At 40.2% G+C, this 19,876-nt stretch overlaps 1 protein-coding gene across 3 annotated transcripts in view; it reads right to left on the bottom strand.

Annotated features, from left to right (window-relative positions):
* Positions 1 to 331: 331 nt before the first annotated feature.
* Positions 332 to 19,876, bottom strand: part of LSS (lanosterol synthase) — a 35,790-nt gene continuing 16,245 nt past the window's right edge. For 2 of the 3 annotated variants that reach the window (XM_087919488.1, XM_026707720.2), the window contains exons 8-22: positions 17,872 to 17,980; positions 16,831 to 16,949; positions 14,888 to 14,985; positions 11,449 to 11,476; positions 9,780 to 9,836; positions 9,277 to 9,348; positions 8,815 to 8,865; positions 7,401 to 7,550; positions 6,681 to 6,777; positions 6,151 to 6,256; positions 4,969 to 5,034; positions 4,550 to 4,630; positions 4,210 to 4,380; positions 2,846 to 2,924; positions 332 to 1,671 (exon numbers count right to left, since the gene is read on the bottom strand). In XM_087919488.1, the coding sequence (XP_087775614.1) occupies positions 1,459 to 1,671; positions 2,846 to 2,924; positions 4,210 to 4,380; positions 4,550 to 4,630; positions 4,969 to 5,034; positions 6,151 to 6,256; positions 6,681 to 6,777; positions 7,401 to 7,550; positions 8,815 to 8,865; positions 9,277 to 9,348; positions 9,780 to 9,836; positions 11,449 to 11,476; positions 14,888 to 14,985; positions 16,831 to 16,949; positions 17,872 to 17,980 (1,497 nt within the window). In that variant the 3' untranslated portion in view covers positions 332 to 1,458. Of the gene's footprint in view, positions 1,672 to 2,845; positions 2,925 to 4,209; positions 4,381 to 4,549; positions 4,732 to 4,968; positions 5,035 to 6,150; positions 6,257 to 6,680; positions 6,778 to 7,400; positions 7,551 to 8,814; positions 8,866 to 9,276; positions 9,349 to 9,779; positions 9,837 to 11,448; positions 11,477 to 14,887; positions 14,986 to 16,830; positions 16,950 to 17,871; positions 17,981 to 19,876 lie in introns of all 3 variants that reach the window. The other variant, XR_015740689.1, reaches the window with a different exon arrangement.

Genomic DNA, 19,876 nt, shown 5'->3' with positions numbered 1-19,876 from the left:
ATTTGTATAAAACCTATACTTTTTATTACTACATATAAAAACTATGAACTAGATCATGTTTTCCTAATGTTATTTATATTCCCTAATATAAAATACTCTATACTAGAATATGAATTTTTGGTTTTTAACCTAGATAAATTACACAACTATTTGCACTAGGTCAAGGCTGGGGATTAGTCTGAAAGCCAACGTTATTTGAATAATTCCTGTTTATACAAACGAAGTGTTAATACACTATATTTTGCATGCTGTATGCAAACATGACCTTTTTGATAATGAGCCCAGAGAACTGAGGAAAGCTTGAAAACCAAAATTAAAGACATTAAAGATTACAAACATTTTTAAAATTATTGTTTATTAAAGCAAATCTACAATATGATGAATGAAAAGTCAGAAAAATTGGATCATACATACAAAAGACAAGCATTTAAAAAACAGAGATCCAGAGGATTTAAGAAGGATCTTAATAAAACTAACTTTTCAAGGGGAAGGCAAATAGTGGATGGGGATGAAATATAGATAAAGGAAAGTAGCCAAAGAAAGTTGGGATAACTTAAGAAATATTAAAAGGAAGAAAGAAGGAGAACAAAAATCTTAGTGGAGGATACACTTATGAGCAAATTGAAGATTGAAGAAATCCTAAATAAATCCTAGATTGAAGAAATCCTAAAATCTAGAACCTGTAGCGTTTTTATCTCCATTTGTACTATTTAATAATCGAACAAAATGAAAAATGCTTCAAAATGCTTCATTTTAGCATAAGACAACATTCTGAAGATCATTAAGAAAAAAAATCCTCCTCCTTGGTGTAAGGTATGTGTATGGAAACAGATATTTCAGAGCAACTTTGCCTAACATGGTGAATAGAGTTGAAGAAGCTTCTTGGGTGAGAAGCAAAACGTCTTCAAAGAAAAACGAGAAAGTCCAGTTGCCTCTTGAAAAAAGCACTTTTGAGATTTCCAGCTCTATGATTCCATGTTCTAATTGTGTCAACAGGATGTGGAAACAATCTTAGGAATAGCAACTCACCCCTTCTGACTCTTTGTGAGACAACATTCAGCACTTTTTCTTCCTGTTTTTGTTTGGTCAAGTAAGGCATAAAAATGTCTGTGCAGAATAAAGGTGGCTAATGTTTTTCCACTTATTTCCATTTAAGAGAGAGGAACTCTCTCAACCAGTCAGAAGAGCAAAGTTCCACAAGCCTTCTGGACTTTATATTTACATTTCTTCCTCAGATGTCTTTGCCTTTGCCAAATTGGGGCTTTTTTCTTCCAAGCGCAGCAGAATTTAGGGACACCTTATAAGGGTCAACAACCAACAGGGCAGCAGCAGGGTTTCACTCACTTCTCTCTTCACTGGTTCCTTGGAAAAGGGTCCCTTGACTAGCCTCAAGTGATTGCCTCAGAAAGAACCTCAGACAGAGAGCTAGCACATTCTTTCAAGGTTGGTTACAAGTCTTTACAAAGCAGCAAATCCTAAGCTATGTCCATTGGTCATTTCTGCAGCCAGTTCGTTCTTTCCATTTCTTATTGCCTTTGTTGAGCATTTGCCTGAAAGGGGGTTGGCAGGATATAGGGAAGAAAAGCGCGCCAGGGTCCAGATGGGGAAGACATTTCGATAGGAGCTGTAGCTGATAGCACAAGTCTTGTTGAAGACACCTGCAATATTCTCCTGTAAGCAAAACAAGGAAGAGAATGTAAAGTTCAACTTTCCTGTGGATTTCATAGTACAAAAGATCCCGCAGGAAAGGAAAATAAAACGTGTGAGTCACCTGCCACCCAACATACATGACCACATATATTAGGAAGCTTCTAACAAGTTGACTTGCCTTGTATATCAAAAGGATAAAAAGTCTGCATATTTTAAGGATAATGTAGGAATTCAAAAAGGAGAGACTTGCTGCTGCTGAAATGGACTGAACCAAGAAGGGTATCAGAATAAATCAAAACTGAACCCATGACATGATTGCAAAGTAACAGGCAGTAGTGACAAGTGCTTTTTGTTCTCCATCCATATTTAAGCATGGTGTCAGCAACTTCATGAGAGTTTGGGGACAGCCCACTTTCATGCATTTTAATTCATATATTAATTATTATTTAGCATATAGCAACAGCTTTGTGCATGGTGTGACCTGCTTTGTTAGGCCGGAATAATAGCACTAGATGGAAGCCAGACCATCTGCCTTCCTGCTCAAGAATGACTGTCCCTTAAGGTGATGGGACAAGATCCAGGTATGCTTTTAGTGTAGGAGTATTATTGATAAGATAGAAGTCTTAGCAAACCTTGTAAGCTTCGGTTGAATGTTACTACTGAACTGTATACATTATGTTGCTTTTAATAATTGGTTTACAGTGATGTGTGTTTCTGGAACTGGTTCATGGCACTGTATGCTCTTGAAACTTGTCTAGAAGGGAATCCCACTGTAAGCAGGGATGTGCTCATTTTGGAACTTGCTTCTGGGCAATCTTTTATTTGCAAATAAAAGTCTTATTCCTTTCCACCTACCTGGTGTGGTTTATTGGATCTGCATGCCAGATAAAAGGACCTAAGCTTTCTGGGACAAGAGGACTTTGAGAACTAAGCCTTTTAAACATTAATAACTGTGGGCATGGCAGTTGCCCAAGAGTAGCCTAAGAGTCAGAAAGAGTGTACTAAATGAAGCTGGAATGGGTATGCAGAAGATAAGTAAAAAATGTATCAGTAGATCCTACAGAGCAACAACAAAGGAACTCTTTTGATGCTAAAAATGTGCATGTAACCCAGGGGGAAGGATTATAAGGGCTAAGTAGTTGAGGCATAATGCTCTTAAGCAAAGACAGATAAACTGAAAAAAGAGACACTTTACCTGAGGCCAGTCCCCATTAGGCAGCTGTTTCTCAATCAATAGTTTAATTCCCTTTTCCAGAACTTGGATATCTGGGTACCTGCAAAGCAAAATGAACCAATCTGATGTAGCAGAGGCTGGACAGAAACTGGGAGCTGGTAGGTTCTAGTGCACCCTTAATCATGAAAGTTGGCCAGATGACTCTGTGCCTGTCACTCTTTCCCAATCTAATTCATCCCACAGAGGGCAGGAGGAGGAGGTCAGTGTGCAATGCCTTGAGTGGTAATGTGCAATGCCTTGAGTGTACATTATAAAGGCAAGATAAAAATCACCATCACCATCCTTCTCCACCTGCTTCCTAGAAAACTGCTACAGGCAGACTCAGGGAACTTCACTTGCACTTAAGTGTAGAGAAAGAAAAGGTAGCATCTGTGTTCAGAAAAGCTCTTTCCATGTGCTGCAGTATCCCAAGCACAAAACTCCACTCCAATCTCTTGATAGAATTTCCATCAGAGGCCTGTGATTAGTTACCCAGTTCACGGCAAACATCTAGAAAGGGTTAGGGTTAGGGTTGAATGGTCCTGTGGTGTGTAATAGGTCTTCAGATAGACTCTATTCCAAGCTCAGCACACTATATTTGAAATATAGAAAACTGAATGTGGGTGTGAGACTATGGAGAAAATGCTGTTTCTGGAGACATCCTAAGGCCATGATGGCGAACCTATGGCATGTGCCACAGGTGGCACGCAGAGCCATTTGTGCGGGCATGTGAGCCCCAGGCAAACATACCTCACAGTGCATGCGCAAGCCTCCCAGCTGATTTTTGGGGCTTTTTCAGCCTGACACAGGCTTGAGGGAAGCCTCTGCAAGCTTTGCAGGATGAAAAATAGGCCCGGTTTGTCACTTCCTGTATTTCCAGAAATACCGGAAGTGACTAAAAAGGCTCATTTTTCGGCCTACAAAGCCTGCAGAGGCTTCCCTCAAGCCTCTGGTAGGCCGAAAAAGGCCTCAAACAGGCCAAAAATCAGATGGGAGGCGCAGTGCAGGTAAGGGGGTGGCATGGGGGGGAATTGCACACGCATGTGCCGGGGGTGTGGGGGCGCATTGCCTTCTAGGTGCTGGCATGCGCACGTAAGCACATATACAATTTTTGGTGCAGTAGCCCCAAAAGGTTAGCCACCACTGTCCTTAGGATACTGTTTTGCACACAAGTTTCATCAACTATATTGGAAGTCATTGTGTGGACCTAGATGAAAATACTGTCCCTCCACAGCTGCAAGATATCAAAATCAGAATATCAAAATAATCAGTGCTACCTGACTCATGATTAGAACAGAGGCCACTGTTATAGGAAACCAAAGGCAATGGATCCTGCAAGCACTTACCTAGCAGCCATGAGTCCCAAGAGAGCCCAACAGGTGTTGTGGATCTGCGATGCGGTGCTCTGGACATATCTGCGTTGCTCACAAGACTCAAAGTCCTCTCCCCAACCACCATCCTCCATCTGCTTGGAGACTAAGAACTCACAAGCCCGGGTCACTGCCTGACAGGCCACTCTAGGAGAAGAAAATCAGAAGGGATGGAAATCCAGAGCCACCCTTGCCAAGAGAGTAATTGGAAGAGCAAGGCAAAGGATTTTATCCTACACTGCTCATAAGAAGTTTCTTCCGCTGTCAATCTTCCCTTCTAGCCAGCAGAAATGAAAGGAGAAAGGAGGTGACTCACCCACCACAGTAGGCCTGCTGCATACAAGCGTGTGCTTCCAATCCAAACCATGCGCCGTAAGTGAAACACACACCCCAGCTTCTAAAAAGGAGAAGAAATCAGTCAGCCGATGCAGACTGTTGGGGCAGAAGGAAAGGGAGGATAAAATAATGGGCTGTCTGTTGTTCATTCTCTGCAGCAATCTGAAATATATATAGAGAGAGATGTGCCTGCCAGGGAGATCTTCCACCCCCACAGTGACTATCCTTCTGCTGCAATGACAAAGGGCCACTGAGTGCAACCCAACAAGTGAGAAAACAGGATCTGTGAAACAAACTCGGGACCTGAGTATCTGCAATGAGACATATTCCTACCCAAAGAAATGTCTGGAGCAGACAGCCCTAAAACTGTCACGCTGAATTTATTTAGAAGATACTCACCCTTCCCAGGACCCATCAGCTCTCTGCTTTTTCTGACAATACCTCAAGCCCTTTTGCAGTATCTCTCTAAGTAAAAAGGAGAACACAATGGGAAACCGTTTCAACATATCCACTCTCTGTTCGCTCCCTCCTAAGCAATCAACGTGTTTTTTCCCCATAGGGGATAATTATCTGTTTCCTCCTCTGCCCTGATTCTGCAGTTTGTCCTCTAGCACAGCGGTTGCCAACTGGTTGGCCGCGGCCCACTGGTGGGCCGTGAGAAAATTTTGGTCGGCCACAGAGAAATCTCACCCCCAGAGCACCCCGACAAAGCAATTAATCCAGGCTGCGCAGAAACACAAGGCTGCGCCACCCACATGGCCCGCGGCAAGCCTTCCCACCCACATACTCCTTACCCGGTAAACTTGCCTGCTAAATTTCTATTTTAGCTTTTTCCGACCATCATCTGTTCTGCTGTGCTGGGAGATTTAGATTAGCTAGGAAGCAGGATATGGTTGGATTTCTGGCTTTCTAGCTAGTCTTTAGATCTTCGGCTCAGCACAGCCAAACCTCCCTTAGGACTGAAGGCTTGCTTGCTTGCAAATTCAGTGCAGACTCACGGCAAGCAAATTTGAGAGACTGAGCTAGCCAATGGCAGATAGATAGATCACTGAATGATTCTGTGAGCAACTCAATCTGCCTGCTTTGCCTGATTTTGGGTAAAAATTGCTCTTTTTTATAAAAAATTCAATATTTACATGCATGGTGTGTTGTGAGTTAATTTTGTGAGTTTGCTTGCAAGCAAATTTTATGTGACAGACTGAGCTAGCCAATGGCAGATAAACAGATCGCTGAATGAATCTGTTATTCTGTGAGCAACTCAATCTGCCTGCCTGCTTTGCCTGATTTTGGGTAAAAGTTGCTCGTTTTATAAAAAATTCAATATGTATATAAATATTTATAATATTTACATACAAACCATGCCCAGCCAGTCACATGACCGCCAAGCCACACCCACAAATTAGGCCACGCCCACGGAACCGGTTAGTGGTCCCTGGGATCTAAAATTATGAGTTTGGTGGTCCCTGAGGTCCGAAAAGTTGGTGACCCCTGCTCTAGCAGACTTTCTCAGAAGGAAGGTCAGTAAAATAAAAGTAAACTCTGGAAGAGCCTTTCCTTTCACCCTCACTCCTGTTTGTTTACCTGATTTCCAGGGCTCTGTGTTCCGGGAAGCACTTGTGGAAAAGCTTCAGTGCCTGCATCACAGCTGAGGTACACTCCACATATGTATAGTCAATCATGATGTCACCTAAACACACCACACAGGAACAAGAGGTCAGTATGATCTGGATGTATGATGCGGAGCATACTTTTCTTTCTTCCAGTGAAATTCTGGCACGCGTTTTACTTGGTGAAGCCACCAAAAGGCCAAGAAAACTGCTCAGAGGGGAGGGGGGTGTAGATTCAACCCATCTTTATTCTACAAAGGCAACCATCCCTTGGCCAGAAAATATAGTAGCAGAGACTAACATCAATTGTCCAGAAGGGGATCTGAAGACCCTCTGGAGCAGGGGTCTCCAACCTTGGCAACTTTAAGACTTGTGGACTTCAACTCCCAGAGTTCCTCAGCCAGCAAAGCTTTGGGAGTTGAAGTCCATAAGTCTTAAAGTTGCCACGGTTGGAGAGCCCTGCTCTAGAGAAAGTAAAGAAGCCATACAAGTCTTTATTCTTACCAAATACCTCTGAAGGATTCAACAGCTCCAGCAACCAGCCCCCACGCATGGTTTCATATGATGAAAAGCCACCATCAGCGTTCTGCATGTTCAGCAACTGAAGAGAGGACAAAGAACAATCTGACTTGGCCAAAGAAAGAGTCTTCAGGAAGCTGCAAAAAGTTTCAGAAATTATCTGCCTTGAAAATCTTCTCTAATGGAGCCATCACTCCATCTGGATGTACATTCAGCCCCCAACTTTCCTGTAAATCACAAGGTAGGAATTCAGTCTAAGCTTATTGTTTGTGGGCATTCTATGTACCGCTGCCTTTATTTGGCTTATTGTTTCTGTTTTGCTTTGTTATTTACCACCTAAAGTCAAAATTGATCAGGGCAGCCTAAAAATACAGTTAGGAGAGACCATATACACAGCCCTACTTCTTGTCTGGAAATCTCTACCCGTAGTCCTCGGGTTATGACCCTAATTGGAAATGGAATTTCCGTCATTAAGCTAAGCAGTCATTCAGCAGAACATTGCAGGGCCATGCCATTTAGCAATGGTCATTGGACAAGGACTTCTCACTTCTCTGCCCTGCATTAACTGCCTCTGCTTTCAGTCCCTCCACACACACACCCAGCTCAATATCTCTGTCCTTCTGGTCGCTCTGCACAGCACGGGCCAAGGTGAAAATGAGTGGGGGAGGTGGATTCTCAGGAAGAAAGTGACTTTTCTCTGCTCACCACATTTACAGCATCAAATAGACGACTGGGTGGGATGTGTTCCTTGATAAATGGGCACTTTTCCTGTAACAGTATCACAGACTTCAGACCTTCTGCGGTACAATCAGCAACGATCCAGCCACAGTCACGAGTACTGAAGGGAAATCCACCCTGGTGGTTATTAGACAATAGTAGTTTAATTTGGTTTGGAGCACAGAACACACACACACCCCCAAAAAAAAATCCACAAAAGAAAATAAATTTTCAAACTAAGAAAGCAACATTCATAGAAAAGAAATAAATGAATTAAAGTTTATGAAATACAGTGAAAATCAAAGACAGTTAAATAATTGTAAAAAGCCAATGATTAGCATGTAAACGATTACTTAAGAGGAATGAATGTGTGAATGAGGTGGGAAAGGTAACCTTGAGAAATACGTGTCATAAAACAAAAAGAGAAAAAACCAAGAATGTATGCTTAAATGAGTATTAATTGAATGCAAAATAACCAATACAAAAGATGTATAAAGGAAAAGTCAATGAATTGAGAGAAAGGGGACAACTACAAATTTATTGTATGTCTGGATGGAGTTGATGAGATTATAAAAAAGGAAAAATAGTAAATTACACAAGGCATCTATAAAGCAGTGTCAGAACATGGAATCAAGGATGACTTACAATGGGTGGTGTTAGGCTCAACAAGTTTTCCTTTTTTTCCTTATTCTTATGCTCTAATTTCTCTGGCTTACTATTTCTTTCTCTCTTTCAGCACTTTGCACAGCACCGTTTACCCCCAAAGTGATATGTATGCATAAAAATCACCTGCATGGCCACAAATGTTTGATTTAAATGCATTGCTCTAATGCTCAAGAATTAGTAACAAAGTCATAAAAATATTGGAAATCTCCATCTCCTTCCTTGGGGTAAGAATTACCAGGCAAGATACTTTATCTGCCTCTATTTAGCATATGTGAGCAGCAAGTCTAGATATTTGTTGACCTATATCTAGAAGATGGCAGCAATGAAACTCTGCTTCTCTAGTGATGATGCCGATTTTTCCAGCATGGATCTGGTAGCTTTATTTTAAATGCCTTAAGTGAATGAGAGTCCATAATCTGCCATTACAATCAATTCCAATGCCACGGTCACCCCATTTTGCCTACTGGAAAGAGAGAACGATTCTGCCACATTTAGAAGAAATGTGTTCACTGAACAGTCTCATCCACAATCCTATAGTGTGAGCGTCCCTGAGGTTTTACACTGTTAGATCATTCAGTGTACAAGCAGGAATGCAGAAGGCTCCTTCAAACATATCACAAAATCTAACTCAACCATTACAAATATAATTTGCTTCTTTCACCTTTTTTATTCACCCTAGCTTTCACAGCTAATTTAAGTCTTGTTTCCACTTTCTGCCCCCTTGTTATAATCATACCTTGTTCATCTGACGGTAGTACTTTTCATAATTAGGTGGATTATCTGGAATCTGGAGGAGATAGAATATTATAATGAAATGCATCTTGCAGGACTGAACCACAACAAAGCTACTTCGTGCTACCTATGGGCTTGAGGAGAGAGAATCAGTTTGGTGTAATGGATAAGATGGTAGACTAGGAACCTGGAGACTGTGAGCTCTAGCCCCACCATAAGCGTGAAAGCTGGCTGGGTGATCTTGGGCCAGTCACTCTTTCCCTCAGCCCAACCCACTTTACAGGGTAGTTGTTCTGGGAGAAAACTTGAGATAGGCAGATGTGCTTGGGACTATCAGAAATGGTGAGCTTGTTCTCTGCTGTGATTAGTTCTTTTTTAATCAAATGTGCAACTAGACACATAGCTCAAAGGTCACTGGGAAGGAATCCTTCAAGGATAATCAGGGACTAGAATGTGACATTTTTACCTGTGTGATTCTCAAGTACTGATGTGCAAGTATCAGACAGCTGTCAAATTCAGGCTTCTCCTGGGCACCAGCCTTTTAAATAAAAGAGTTTAACTTCAAGTAAAGCAAAGATATCGTTTTAGATTCCAATCAATCTCTGTAATTTTTTATTTAATATTTTATTACCATTAATTTCTGTTCAGGATTTATGGCTAAAATATGATGTCCACTCACTGCAAATCATAGCCAATATAGTTATATTAATTATATCCAGTTTAAAAATGTAAATAAAATAAGGAAGGAAAAGAAGCCAGAATAAGGCTATTAGCACCCTGAATGGATAGAGTGGAAGGTGATGTAATTTAATTTGTTCCACTTTTCTCTCACAATTGCAATTTGAAATGGAAAGGGCTGCTTTGGGGCAGGGTTCTTGTTTAAATTAAGATACAGGAAAGTGCAGCTAGTTAACTTTTCGACAAAGTTCATTAAAATTAACAAGAAAAACTTGTGGAAAAAACTGTTACCTCCAGAAAAGCTTGAACAGCAAATGCTGTATCCCAAACCTGTGATCCATTGGTGCCCTAAAAGAGAAGATAGTTTGAAATGACGCTTTTTGGTTGCATTTTGAAATTTTCAGCATGCAAACTGTTTCAGCCAGTAGACTACATACCATCAATTCCAGCTAGTCTCCCCTTCCAAGAGTATAGTATGCTAAGGGATATTCTTCCATGAACTCTTCCACTAGCACAGGGGTGTCAAACTCGGTTTCATTGAAGACCGCATGAGGGTTGTGTTTGACCTTGTATGGGTTGAGTGGGTGTGGCCAGAATGGGTATGGCCAGCTTGACATCACTCATGTCAGGGGCTTGGGCTGTGGTGGTCCAAGCACTCTGCCAGCAAAAACAGGCTCCTGAGCTCCATTTTTGGCTGTGACAGCCTATTGCAACCCTGTGTCAGTGAAAACGGAGCTAAGGGGTTGGTGTGTGCAGCCCTCAGAAACTCCATTTTCAGCTGGGCCAGCCTCCTGCAAGCCTCTACCAGGGAAAATGGAGCTTGAGAGGGACATATCCAGCCTGGTCCTTTGCTGTTTTCAGGGCCACCCAGTGGGCCAGATCTAAGCACCCTGCAGGCTGGATCTGGCCCCCGGGCCTTGAGTTTGACACCCCTGCTCTAGCACAAACAGCTTCTACCAATTACCTTATTGTATTCTTCAAGACAATCTCTCTTGCCTACAATAAAACCGTTGATAATCCTTTGCTATTTAGGAATTATTTTCTAAATGTACTCCTTTCCACATAAGGAGCAAGAAAAAAATGTCATTCCTTGATCTCATAACTTACTTTATCACCCTTATTTTCTCACACTTAATAGCCGGGGTCAGGCGGTGGGGCTGAGGCTGTGTTAGGAATTTTTCAGAAGAAAATCAATCAGAAGAAAAGAAACAAGTTTGCCTCCCTGATTCCAACTTCCTCTTTGGAAATGAATTTTACACAGTCACTCATGCCCAGTCACATCCTGGCTTGACCACTCAATGCACTCTAAGTGGGGCTCCACTTGAAGACTACCTGGAAGCTTCAGTTAATCTAGAATGTAGCAACAAGTACAGACAGCAATGGCCATGACTCAACATGTCCATCTAAAGCTGCTGCTTCACAAGCTGCACTTGTTTCCAGGTGTGATTTAAGCTGCTGTTGCACATAAAGCGCTATGTGGCACAGGGCTTGCTTGCTTCAGAGACTGCCTGTCTCTCTTGGCATTTTCCTGGCAGATTTGTTCCTGCAGGGTTGGCACGCTTTGGGTTCCCTGGATTAAACAATGACATCTATCAGGACTCTAGAAGTAGATCTTCCCAGTAGCAGCGCCTGCCCTCTGGGAACAGGTTCCCCCAAGATCCAAATGGCCCCCACTCTGCTATTGTTTGGAAGAGCTAGAAAGACTAGACTTTTCACTCAGTCTTTGACATGGCATGACTTCATCACGCTTGCCATCTTTTGGATTTTATTGATTTTATTGTAATTTTTTTACGGTTATGAGCTGCTCAAAGTTGATAGGATTCAAATGACAAACAAGTTTAATACATTACTATCGTTACTGTTAATTTTAAACAGAGCTCTTGGCAGAGTCTGCAGCAGTCACCACCCGATGAGACGGGTTCAGACCTCGGCAAAAGAAAACCACGGCAGGAATTATTACCTGCATCTTCATGCCATCCAGACCCAGCCTGCAAGGAAAGCAAAAGCCAGCATGAGAGGCATGGCAAAGCAGAAACAGGCAAGGGACCTGTAAGTTTCACTACCAAAAACAGTGAGTCCAATGCCACGAGTAGCCTGAACGCTGGGGGCTTCTAGCCATTCCTGGAAAGGCCTTTTGAATAAGAGGCAATGGATAAATTAGGACTGAATATGAGGAAGGAGGCAGGCTCGGGCTAGATCACTCACCTTTACCTACTGACTGGCCTACCGCTTCAAACTCTGCAGTGATTTTCTAGAGGGGTGGGTTGGGCCACAACACAAATGGAAGAAAAAAAAAACCCCACCTTGTAGCATTTCTTACCTGGAACTTTACTGTGTACTTCAAGTGATAACTCTCTCCTACAATACAGATAGTCCTTGACTTGCAACCACAACTGGAACCAGAATTTCCATGGCTAAGCAAGATGGTTGTTGGGCGAGTCATGCCAGATTTTACGACTTTTTTTGCCATGGATGTTAAGCAAATCATGGCAGTTGTTAAATGAATCAAGAGATCCTTGAGTGGGAACTTCCAGCTGACTTCGGGACGAGACCAGAAGCAGCGAATGGAGGTCTCCTTCCCTGCGCTGGCTTCTCGCCGTTTGTGGGCTCCGGATGGAGCCGAAAGCTGCCTTGGAGGGGCGGCGAAGCTAAGGAGAGGCGCTCGGTGTGATTCCAGAGGAGAATACAACTCCCCTGTAGAGTCCCTGAGATTTTTTCTCTATGCTACGACGGAGAGAAGAGTGGGCCTAGATGGACGCTTCAAAGTTGGGACAACCAACGAACATCTAAGCACAGCGCTGGAGTGGAGATTGGGAACAGCGTATGGAGAAGGGTGAGAAGAATTCTTTCTATTTTTATACCCCAAAAAACTATAACAGAGAAGAAGGAAAAAGAAATTTGGACTAGCGGCGGATAAAAGAAGAACTTGAAATCATAAAAAATTTTAAAGCTTTTTTTAAAAAAATCTTATAATTGGAAAAGAAAGTAAATTATAAGAAAATCAAATTGGACCAAGAGATCAGGCAGGATTTGGCATTAAAAGGCATCAACTTGAATGCTGGAAATAATTATTTGTAATAAAAAGTAAAGATCAATTTAAAATTGTGGAAGCTAAAGAGAGAAAAAGAGTGGCGGTGGAACTGGTTTAAAAGAGCCATATGCTAATAAAAGAAAAATCCTGTCGATTCCTTCAACCTAACGGTATTATTTAAAGAAGAAATTGAAGAAAATAAAAATAAAAGAAAGTTATTATAACAAGACCCCTGAAACATGGACTGAATTACATCTAAAGAGTATGAGCATAGGAGGATGTCAGCAATACTTTCTCTGGAATCATCTGTGCTCCTGGATTGATTAACATTGGGAATAAAGATATTAACTTTTTCAAATAAAGAAAAGATACTGGTATAAATAAAATAAAATTGACTGGACATTCAAAACTTGGAACAACTAAGCAATATGGAGATAAATTTGTAATGTAACAAAGACGAATACATATGCAGGTGGAACCGAGTCCGGGGTTTGTTTTTGGAACATAGAAGGAGACCTAAAATGGCGACGATAGCAGATAAAGAAGAGGGAGAAAGAACAAAGAAGGGGGAGGAGTTAGAAACAAATGAAACCAGTGAAATGTAATAAAAGTAATGGTAAATAAGTTAAAAGAAGAAAAAAGAAGTTGAGCAGGAGATGTTAATGATGAATTTAATAGATTAAGAGGGGGAAGTAAGAGGGAAATGTTGATAAATTAGTGAAATAATAAAGAAAGGGGATGGGTCAACTGGGAGGAGTGGGAGAGAAAATTTGAGCCAAAAATAATAGTAAATGGTAAGAAAAGGAAGAAAAGATGATCTAATAAAAAAAGGAAAATTAGAGATAATGGTTAGAAGTGGAAAAAATGAGAATCCACATGAAGAGGGATTCTTAGAGTAAATAAACATAAAAGATTTTGAAAAATGGGATTAAAATTTGATATAGTTATAATGTAGTAGCGATGGCAATAAGAATTATTAACAGATCAATTAAATAAAATAGAAATGTGATTAAAGATCCAAAATGGAATATTTTGTGGAGCATGACAGAGAAAAGATATAACTATAAAGTAGGAGAATGTTTAACTATGTATTTTGTTATTTATATATATAAGGTAATAAGATAATAATAATGTAAGTTTGAATTTATTGGCTAAAAGAAAATATTTATCTAAAAGGAGATGTTAGAAAGAAGGGTATATATAGAAGATAAAATATAAGCAATTGTGGCAAATGTAAGATGGGGGCCTTTAAATGTTTAAACTATAAACTATAAAGATACTAAGTAAAAGAATACATGACGTTTTTACCTTGTTATTCATTTGTATAAGAAGATACATTGCAAATTTGACTGAGAATAAGAAGACATATAAGTAAGGATAACTACATAATAAGATAGAATTTTTTTCTTTTTAATGAGCTAATTATTTTGTTATCCACTTAAATAAGAAGATATATTGCTATAATTTGATGATATGAAGATTGTGAATAAGAGAACATACAATTAAGGATAACTATAAGTTAAGATGGGAACTTTAAATAACTAATGAAATATATGAACTAATTATCTTGTTATCTATATGTATAAGAAGATGTATTGATAAAATTTGATAATACTAATGTTTAATTGAGGATAACTATAAACTAGCATGGAAATTTTACATGATTAATAAAATAAGGTAATTGAGAAGAAAATGAAGTGAAGCTGGAAAACTGTTTGTGATTAATGAATATGATTAATTTGAAATGTAAAACACCTGTAACTGTGCTGTTCTCGTAAAGATGTATTTAAATAATTAAAAATAAAAAACTTTTATTAAAAAAAAGAGATCCTTAAGTGACTCCAACTTCCCCCGGTGACTTTGCTTGGTGGAAGCTGGCTGGGAAGGTCATGGACAACGATCGTGTGACCCTGGGATGATGTAACCGTCATATACAAGCCAGTTGCCAAGTGCCCAAATTTTAATCACATGACTATGGGGATGTTATAATGGTTATAAGTGTGAGGACTGGTTTTAGGTGACTTTTTTCAGTGCCGTTGTAACTTCAAATGGTCACTAAACAAATGGTTGCATGTTGAGGACTACCCGTATAACCTTAGATAACCCATTTATATTCAGGAAATACTTTCTAAATGTATTTTGGAGTACATATGGTATCTTCTAAAGGATAGTAGACAGTGGAAGTATTTAAAAGAGCTTTAATAACACGGTATCTTTTAGCTGTGTTGCACTAGACTAAGATTCACACTTTGCAAAGTCAACTCCCAAGATACCTAACCAGAATGGCTAGTTCTATAGTCCAACACATCAGGAAGATTCCAGGTTGACAAAGTTTTCTGGACAAATTTGGATTTCAACAAAGCCTTACCAGAGATAGTCAGAGATTCTAGAAATGTGTCCCTGGAATGCAGGAGACTTCGGTCCTTCCACATGCCAGCGCACTAACATGTTAATCGTTTTAGATATCTACAAAGGCAAAGAAAGAACTATTATTTTCCTCCTAAAGTCTAAAGTCATCTGAGAGTAATAGCTGTGCTTCTTCACAAATGTAGCTCTTCATCATTTCAAAAATTCTCGAGGAAACCAGTACCTTCTGCTTAAGTGTAGACACAGATGAGAAATATTTAAAAGTACAACCTTTTTCATAACACCAAAGGGATGTCTTCAAACAGCACTGAGTTTAACTCTGAATGACAAAAATATTAGAGGAAAATACCTCGAAACATGGAATCTCAACAACGGCATTCTAGTTTTTTATTTACAAAACAAAATTAAAAGTGATGTTCTTTTATTTAGAAACAGATTAACTTTTAAAACATGGAATATTCCCATTTGAGGAAAAATGCATGCTGCCTACTGATGCATTTCCTTTCTTCAGGGCTTGTAAGAAACCAGAAATACAGTTGACACTTTCAAGCCATAAAAGAGCCCATTCAGGCTGATGTCCAAAAACACCATCGTGCCTTTCTGGTGTGAAGGACATTCAATTCAACTGAATGCCTCATCTCCCTTAAAGCATCCTATGCATCCTTCCCATGCCAGCTCCTTCCACAGCAACAGCGTACACTGAGTAGCAGCCGGCAATACCATCTCTTATCCCACTGCAGACTGGCCATTACTACAGTGTTTCCCACCATTCATCACAGAGAGGATTCCTCCGCAAAATTAACATTTATCTTGTTATTGCTATGCCCAGAAGGCAGACCTGGGTGGCTGCAGAAAACATTAGAGATAGAAAGAGAAGAAAGTGGATTAAGATAAGATTGTTGGGCAGCTGGAATGTTCACAAAGGATGTGTTCATTGCTAGCAGTCTACCTTACTCCCCCACATTTGCAGGAGAAAGAAAACATTCTCCTTAAGGCATGTTCATAGTCTCCAGACTGTGGCTAGGGCTGCAGGCAGCGACTGTTTCTGTGAGAGGTGAGCACAATAATTGACTGTCAAGAACAATGAGTCCTCACCCACAAGGGATCGGAGAATTGGAGGTAAGTGCAACCTGATCCACCAGCAGGTATTACCTCCATTTCACTTTCAGTTTATTACAGTCTATACAAAAAACCCGAGTGCTCTGTAACTATATATTTAGATATAGATATGTATAGATATAGATACAAATAATGATTAAGACAAAGTTAAAATTTATAAAATAACCTAGCCAACATTTATGAGTTTACAACTTAAAATCGGGGAACTTTCTTCTTCCATGATAATCGGTTGGATAACTGAATCCAGATCTAGGTCAGGGTTAATACTTAGGTTTATTAGCTAAGCATAGAGTCATAGACTTTATAATATTATACTTCATGATGTGGAGGAGACAAACAGGTTTTCTTCTTCCTCCATCTCTTTCTAATAGAATATGTACCATCGGCATAATTGTAAAATATAGTACACTAAGAAAAATGTTTTCAAGAAAAGTTGATGAGAATTCGAGATACTTTCTAAAAACTCCTCTATTCTGGACAGGGGTAGTGCTTGTGCAAGATTTGCTGCTGTTCATTCTTATCATAAGACAACAATACCCTAATCAAGGAACAACCAAGGAGAAAATCATACACCCCCCCACCCTCGCCAATACTGACAGAGCAAGCTGCTGAATATAAAGAGGGACCAAACCCCACACTCACCTGCACTAATGATGGTATTTGTTGAGTAATGAAACTTGGTTGCAAACAAACAAACAAACAAAAACCTCCAAGCTCAGAAAGCACCAAGGATAATCACAAACTATGGTGCCACTGATTTTGTGCAGAGCAATTTATGATACAATACAGAGCTATCGAGTTAGATGATGCTTAAAAACAACTTACAGGGCCAATGCTGATGAACTTGGTAAATTGGTCATCAGCCTTGATATGATCATATAATTCCTCCACGGCTTGCTGTCTCAATTTTTTGCTGTGGAATTGCTCATAGATGTTGGCTATTGCTGGAATAGAAGCAGAAAGAGACCTATGGAAGACTTCACTTCCCTTCAGAAAAATCAAAAACAAATACACCAGAAACTATTGTTCAATCAATTTTCAAACCCAATATATGCTTCCATCTAATTCAAGCTCAACTGGGAAACACGTCTAATTTCCATTTAGCATATTGCTTCATGCAAACAGCGTCTAGTTTCTACACCTTTCTTACTCTTCATTTCCTTGCCCTCCCGTCCACACGCAAAGGCTTTGGCTTTGCCATTCCCTGTTAAATGTATAGGAAATAATTTTCAGGTAATGATGGCAACTGGGACTGAAATTTATATCGCTAAGCAATGTGATCATAAAGCCTAAGTCACATGACTGCATCAATTAGCAACAGCAATCCCTGCAGTCCCTGTTGCGGCTGTTAAACAAGGATCATGGATTTTTATGTGAGCATTTTCTTGCAACTTCCTGCCAACTTCCAATAATCAAGATCAGTGGGGAAGCCAGCAGAAAGTTGCAAGCCCCAGGCGCTCACAAGGCAGACAGCAGGTAGGTAAATGGCTGCTGCCAGGTGGGAGAGAGAGAGAGAGAGGGAGGGTGTGGGTGAGCAAGGGAGTGCACAGGTGGTCAGGAGTGGCACAAAGGTAGTGTGGCTTGGGGTGGCTGGTGCCTGATGGGAGAGGATGTGCAAGGGTATGCGAGTGACTAGGGAGGGTGCTGTCAGGAGAATAATAGATCTGTTACTATCACTGTTATTTTGGGGAACCATTAGATACAATGAAATATTTGGAAAAACAACCGTTTATCTTTCTTATATTCTGAGGACTCCTTTGGAATTACAAAGATGTTTCCTTGACAGCATATTATTGTGCAGTGAAATGGAATTCAGCAAGAACAAATGAGCCCCCACCCCCTTCAGCAAGAGGCAGGTTGACCTACCATAGACCACTTTCAGTAGCCAGCTATGTGGTGTATATAAATCCCCAGAAGCAACATTATTTTTTTGCGCTGGCCAGTCAATGCTGTCATAATCTTGTACATAGAGCTCCTGCAAAAGAAGCACGGAAGAATAAAGAATTAGCATTTGAAAATCCACAAGGAATCTCAGTGGGTTTTGAATAGGCAAAATTGTTCCTTAAGGAACATGCCCGAAGCATAGACCTCTAGAAGCCCTTCAGAGAGATTCCACCATAGTTTACCTTCATGAGACGAGAAAAAAAACAACACAATTCTGCATGCCCATTATTTATATAACATTGTATTCTGAAAGAGATGCAATGTTATATAAATGCAAGGTCCCTTCCAACTCTGTTAATCTGTAATCAGATTGGACAACCATTTGTCTGAAATGTTATAGGGTCTCCTGCTTGAGCATGGGGTTGCGCTAGAAGATCGCCAAGGTCCCTTCCAACTCTGTTATTCTGTTCCTGGCTAGTCCCATTCGCTCCTTTTGGAATCACAAAGCTTTCTGTCCATACAGTATGTAGCTTTAAACATGGTATTGTTCATAATTCCAGAGGATGAACCTGTTGAATTTGGTCTTTGCTTTATTTCTTTTCAACCTGCATAAAGTAGCATGATTGGAAGATAATTACAGGAAGTGACTGATAGCTTTTGACATCTCTTTTCAACATTGTAAGGTGGAATCATGTTCATTTCAATGGAAATTTAAAATAAACACACACACGTGACAAATGGTGTGCCTGGTGAGGGTTATACAGTAAAACCTCCGTAATTGACCATCTCCCTAAGTTGACCTAATCTTTGTAGACTGGACATACACTATATGTGCACAATAGAAAACCAACCTCTCTATATAGGCCACCTCTGTACGTTGTATCTTGACCACATGGACACACAGTATTAATTTACTCTCTATAATTTGATCAGCTGAATCTAGTCTGCACCAAGGGCAAGAAAAATGAAATGCAGAATTGGTAGCAATGAATTTCTTTCAAGAAGAATATCAAAGAATACAATAGTTTTTTAGTTTGATTTGGCAGTAAAGATGACATCTTTTCCAAGGTGGACTCTTTTCCAAGGTGATGCCTGACAGGAGCCTCATTATGAGGGTCGACAAACATAAGAGTGGAAAACGTTCCAAAGAATGATTCAGTTCTGCTGTGCACTAGCTTAACCGGAGAAAAGCTAAAAGCTTTGGCGACTGGTAAATCAGCAAAGCTACCCTCATTCAAAAACCTGCAGCCCAAAGACCTTCCCGTCACTTGGAAATCTAACAAATCTGCATAGATGACTGATGCCCTATTTGAAGAGTGGATCAGAGGTATTGACCGAGAAGTGAAGATGAAAAAAATGGCCCATTCTTCTTGTAGTGGGTAATTGTCCTCACCATCCCCAAGTGAATCATCTTGCAAACATGAAACTAAATTTTTTTGCCTCCAAACACTACATCAAAAATTCAACCTCTTGACCAAGGCATAATCAAAATATTCAAAATACTCTACTGAGCCCAGCTTCTGCAGTGGTTCAATGCTAAAAGGCACATCTAGGGTTCGTCTACAGAAGCAAAACCCTAACCCTAACCCTGACCCAGAAGCAATTTTCCAATCAGTACTGACCGAGGAACAACCCAGTGGAAAAGTGCTGGAAGCAACTAATGAAGTGAAAGAATTAAGTGAGACACGGAAATTGGAGGTATTTCGAAAGAACAGAATGTCAGTCATTTGATAATGCAATTAAAGTTATTTGCCATGGAAAAATGCCCAGGTATGCTGAGTAGTATGGACAGTGTTGAGAGTGCTTTCTCCACTTACCTTCATAACAAGAATAAGAAACAGACTAAAATTGGCTCTTTTTTTCAGAATGATTAGAACATGAGAAAACAATATATATGTAAACGTATTGGTTTTTTATGATACAGTATTGTATGAATGATTTTCCTGTGTTTTCATTATGGGTGTTTCTATATGACCTTTTCTAATAA

The sequence above is a fragment of the Pseudonaja textilis genome, chromosome 1 (genome assembly GCF_049901715.1).
Source record: "Pseudonaja textilis isolate UNSWEBS1 chromosome 1, rPseTex1.2, whole genome shotgun sequence".
Taxonomy (NCBI): Eukaryota; Metazoa; Chordata; class Lepidosauria; order Squamata; family Elapidae; genus Pseudonaja; species Pseudonaja textilis.
This window is presented reverse-complemented; position numbering and strand designations above follow the sequence as displayed.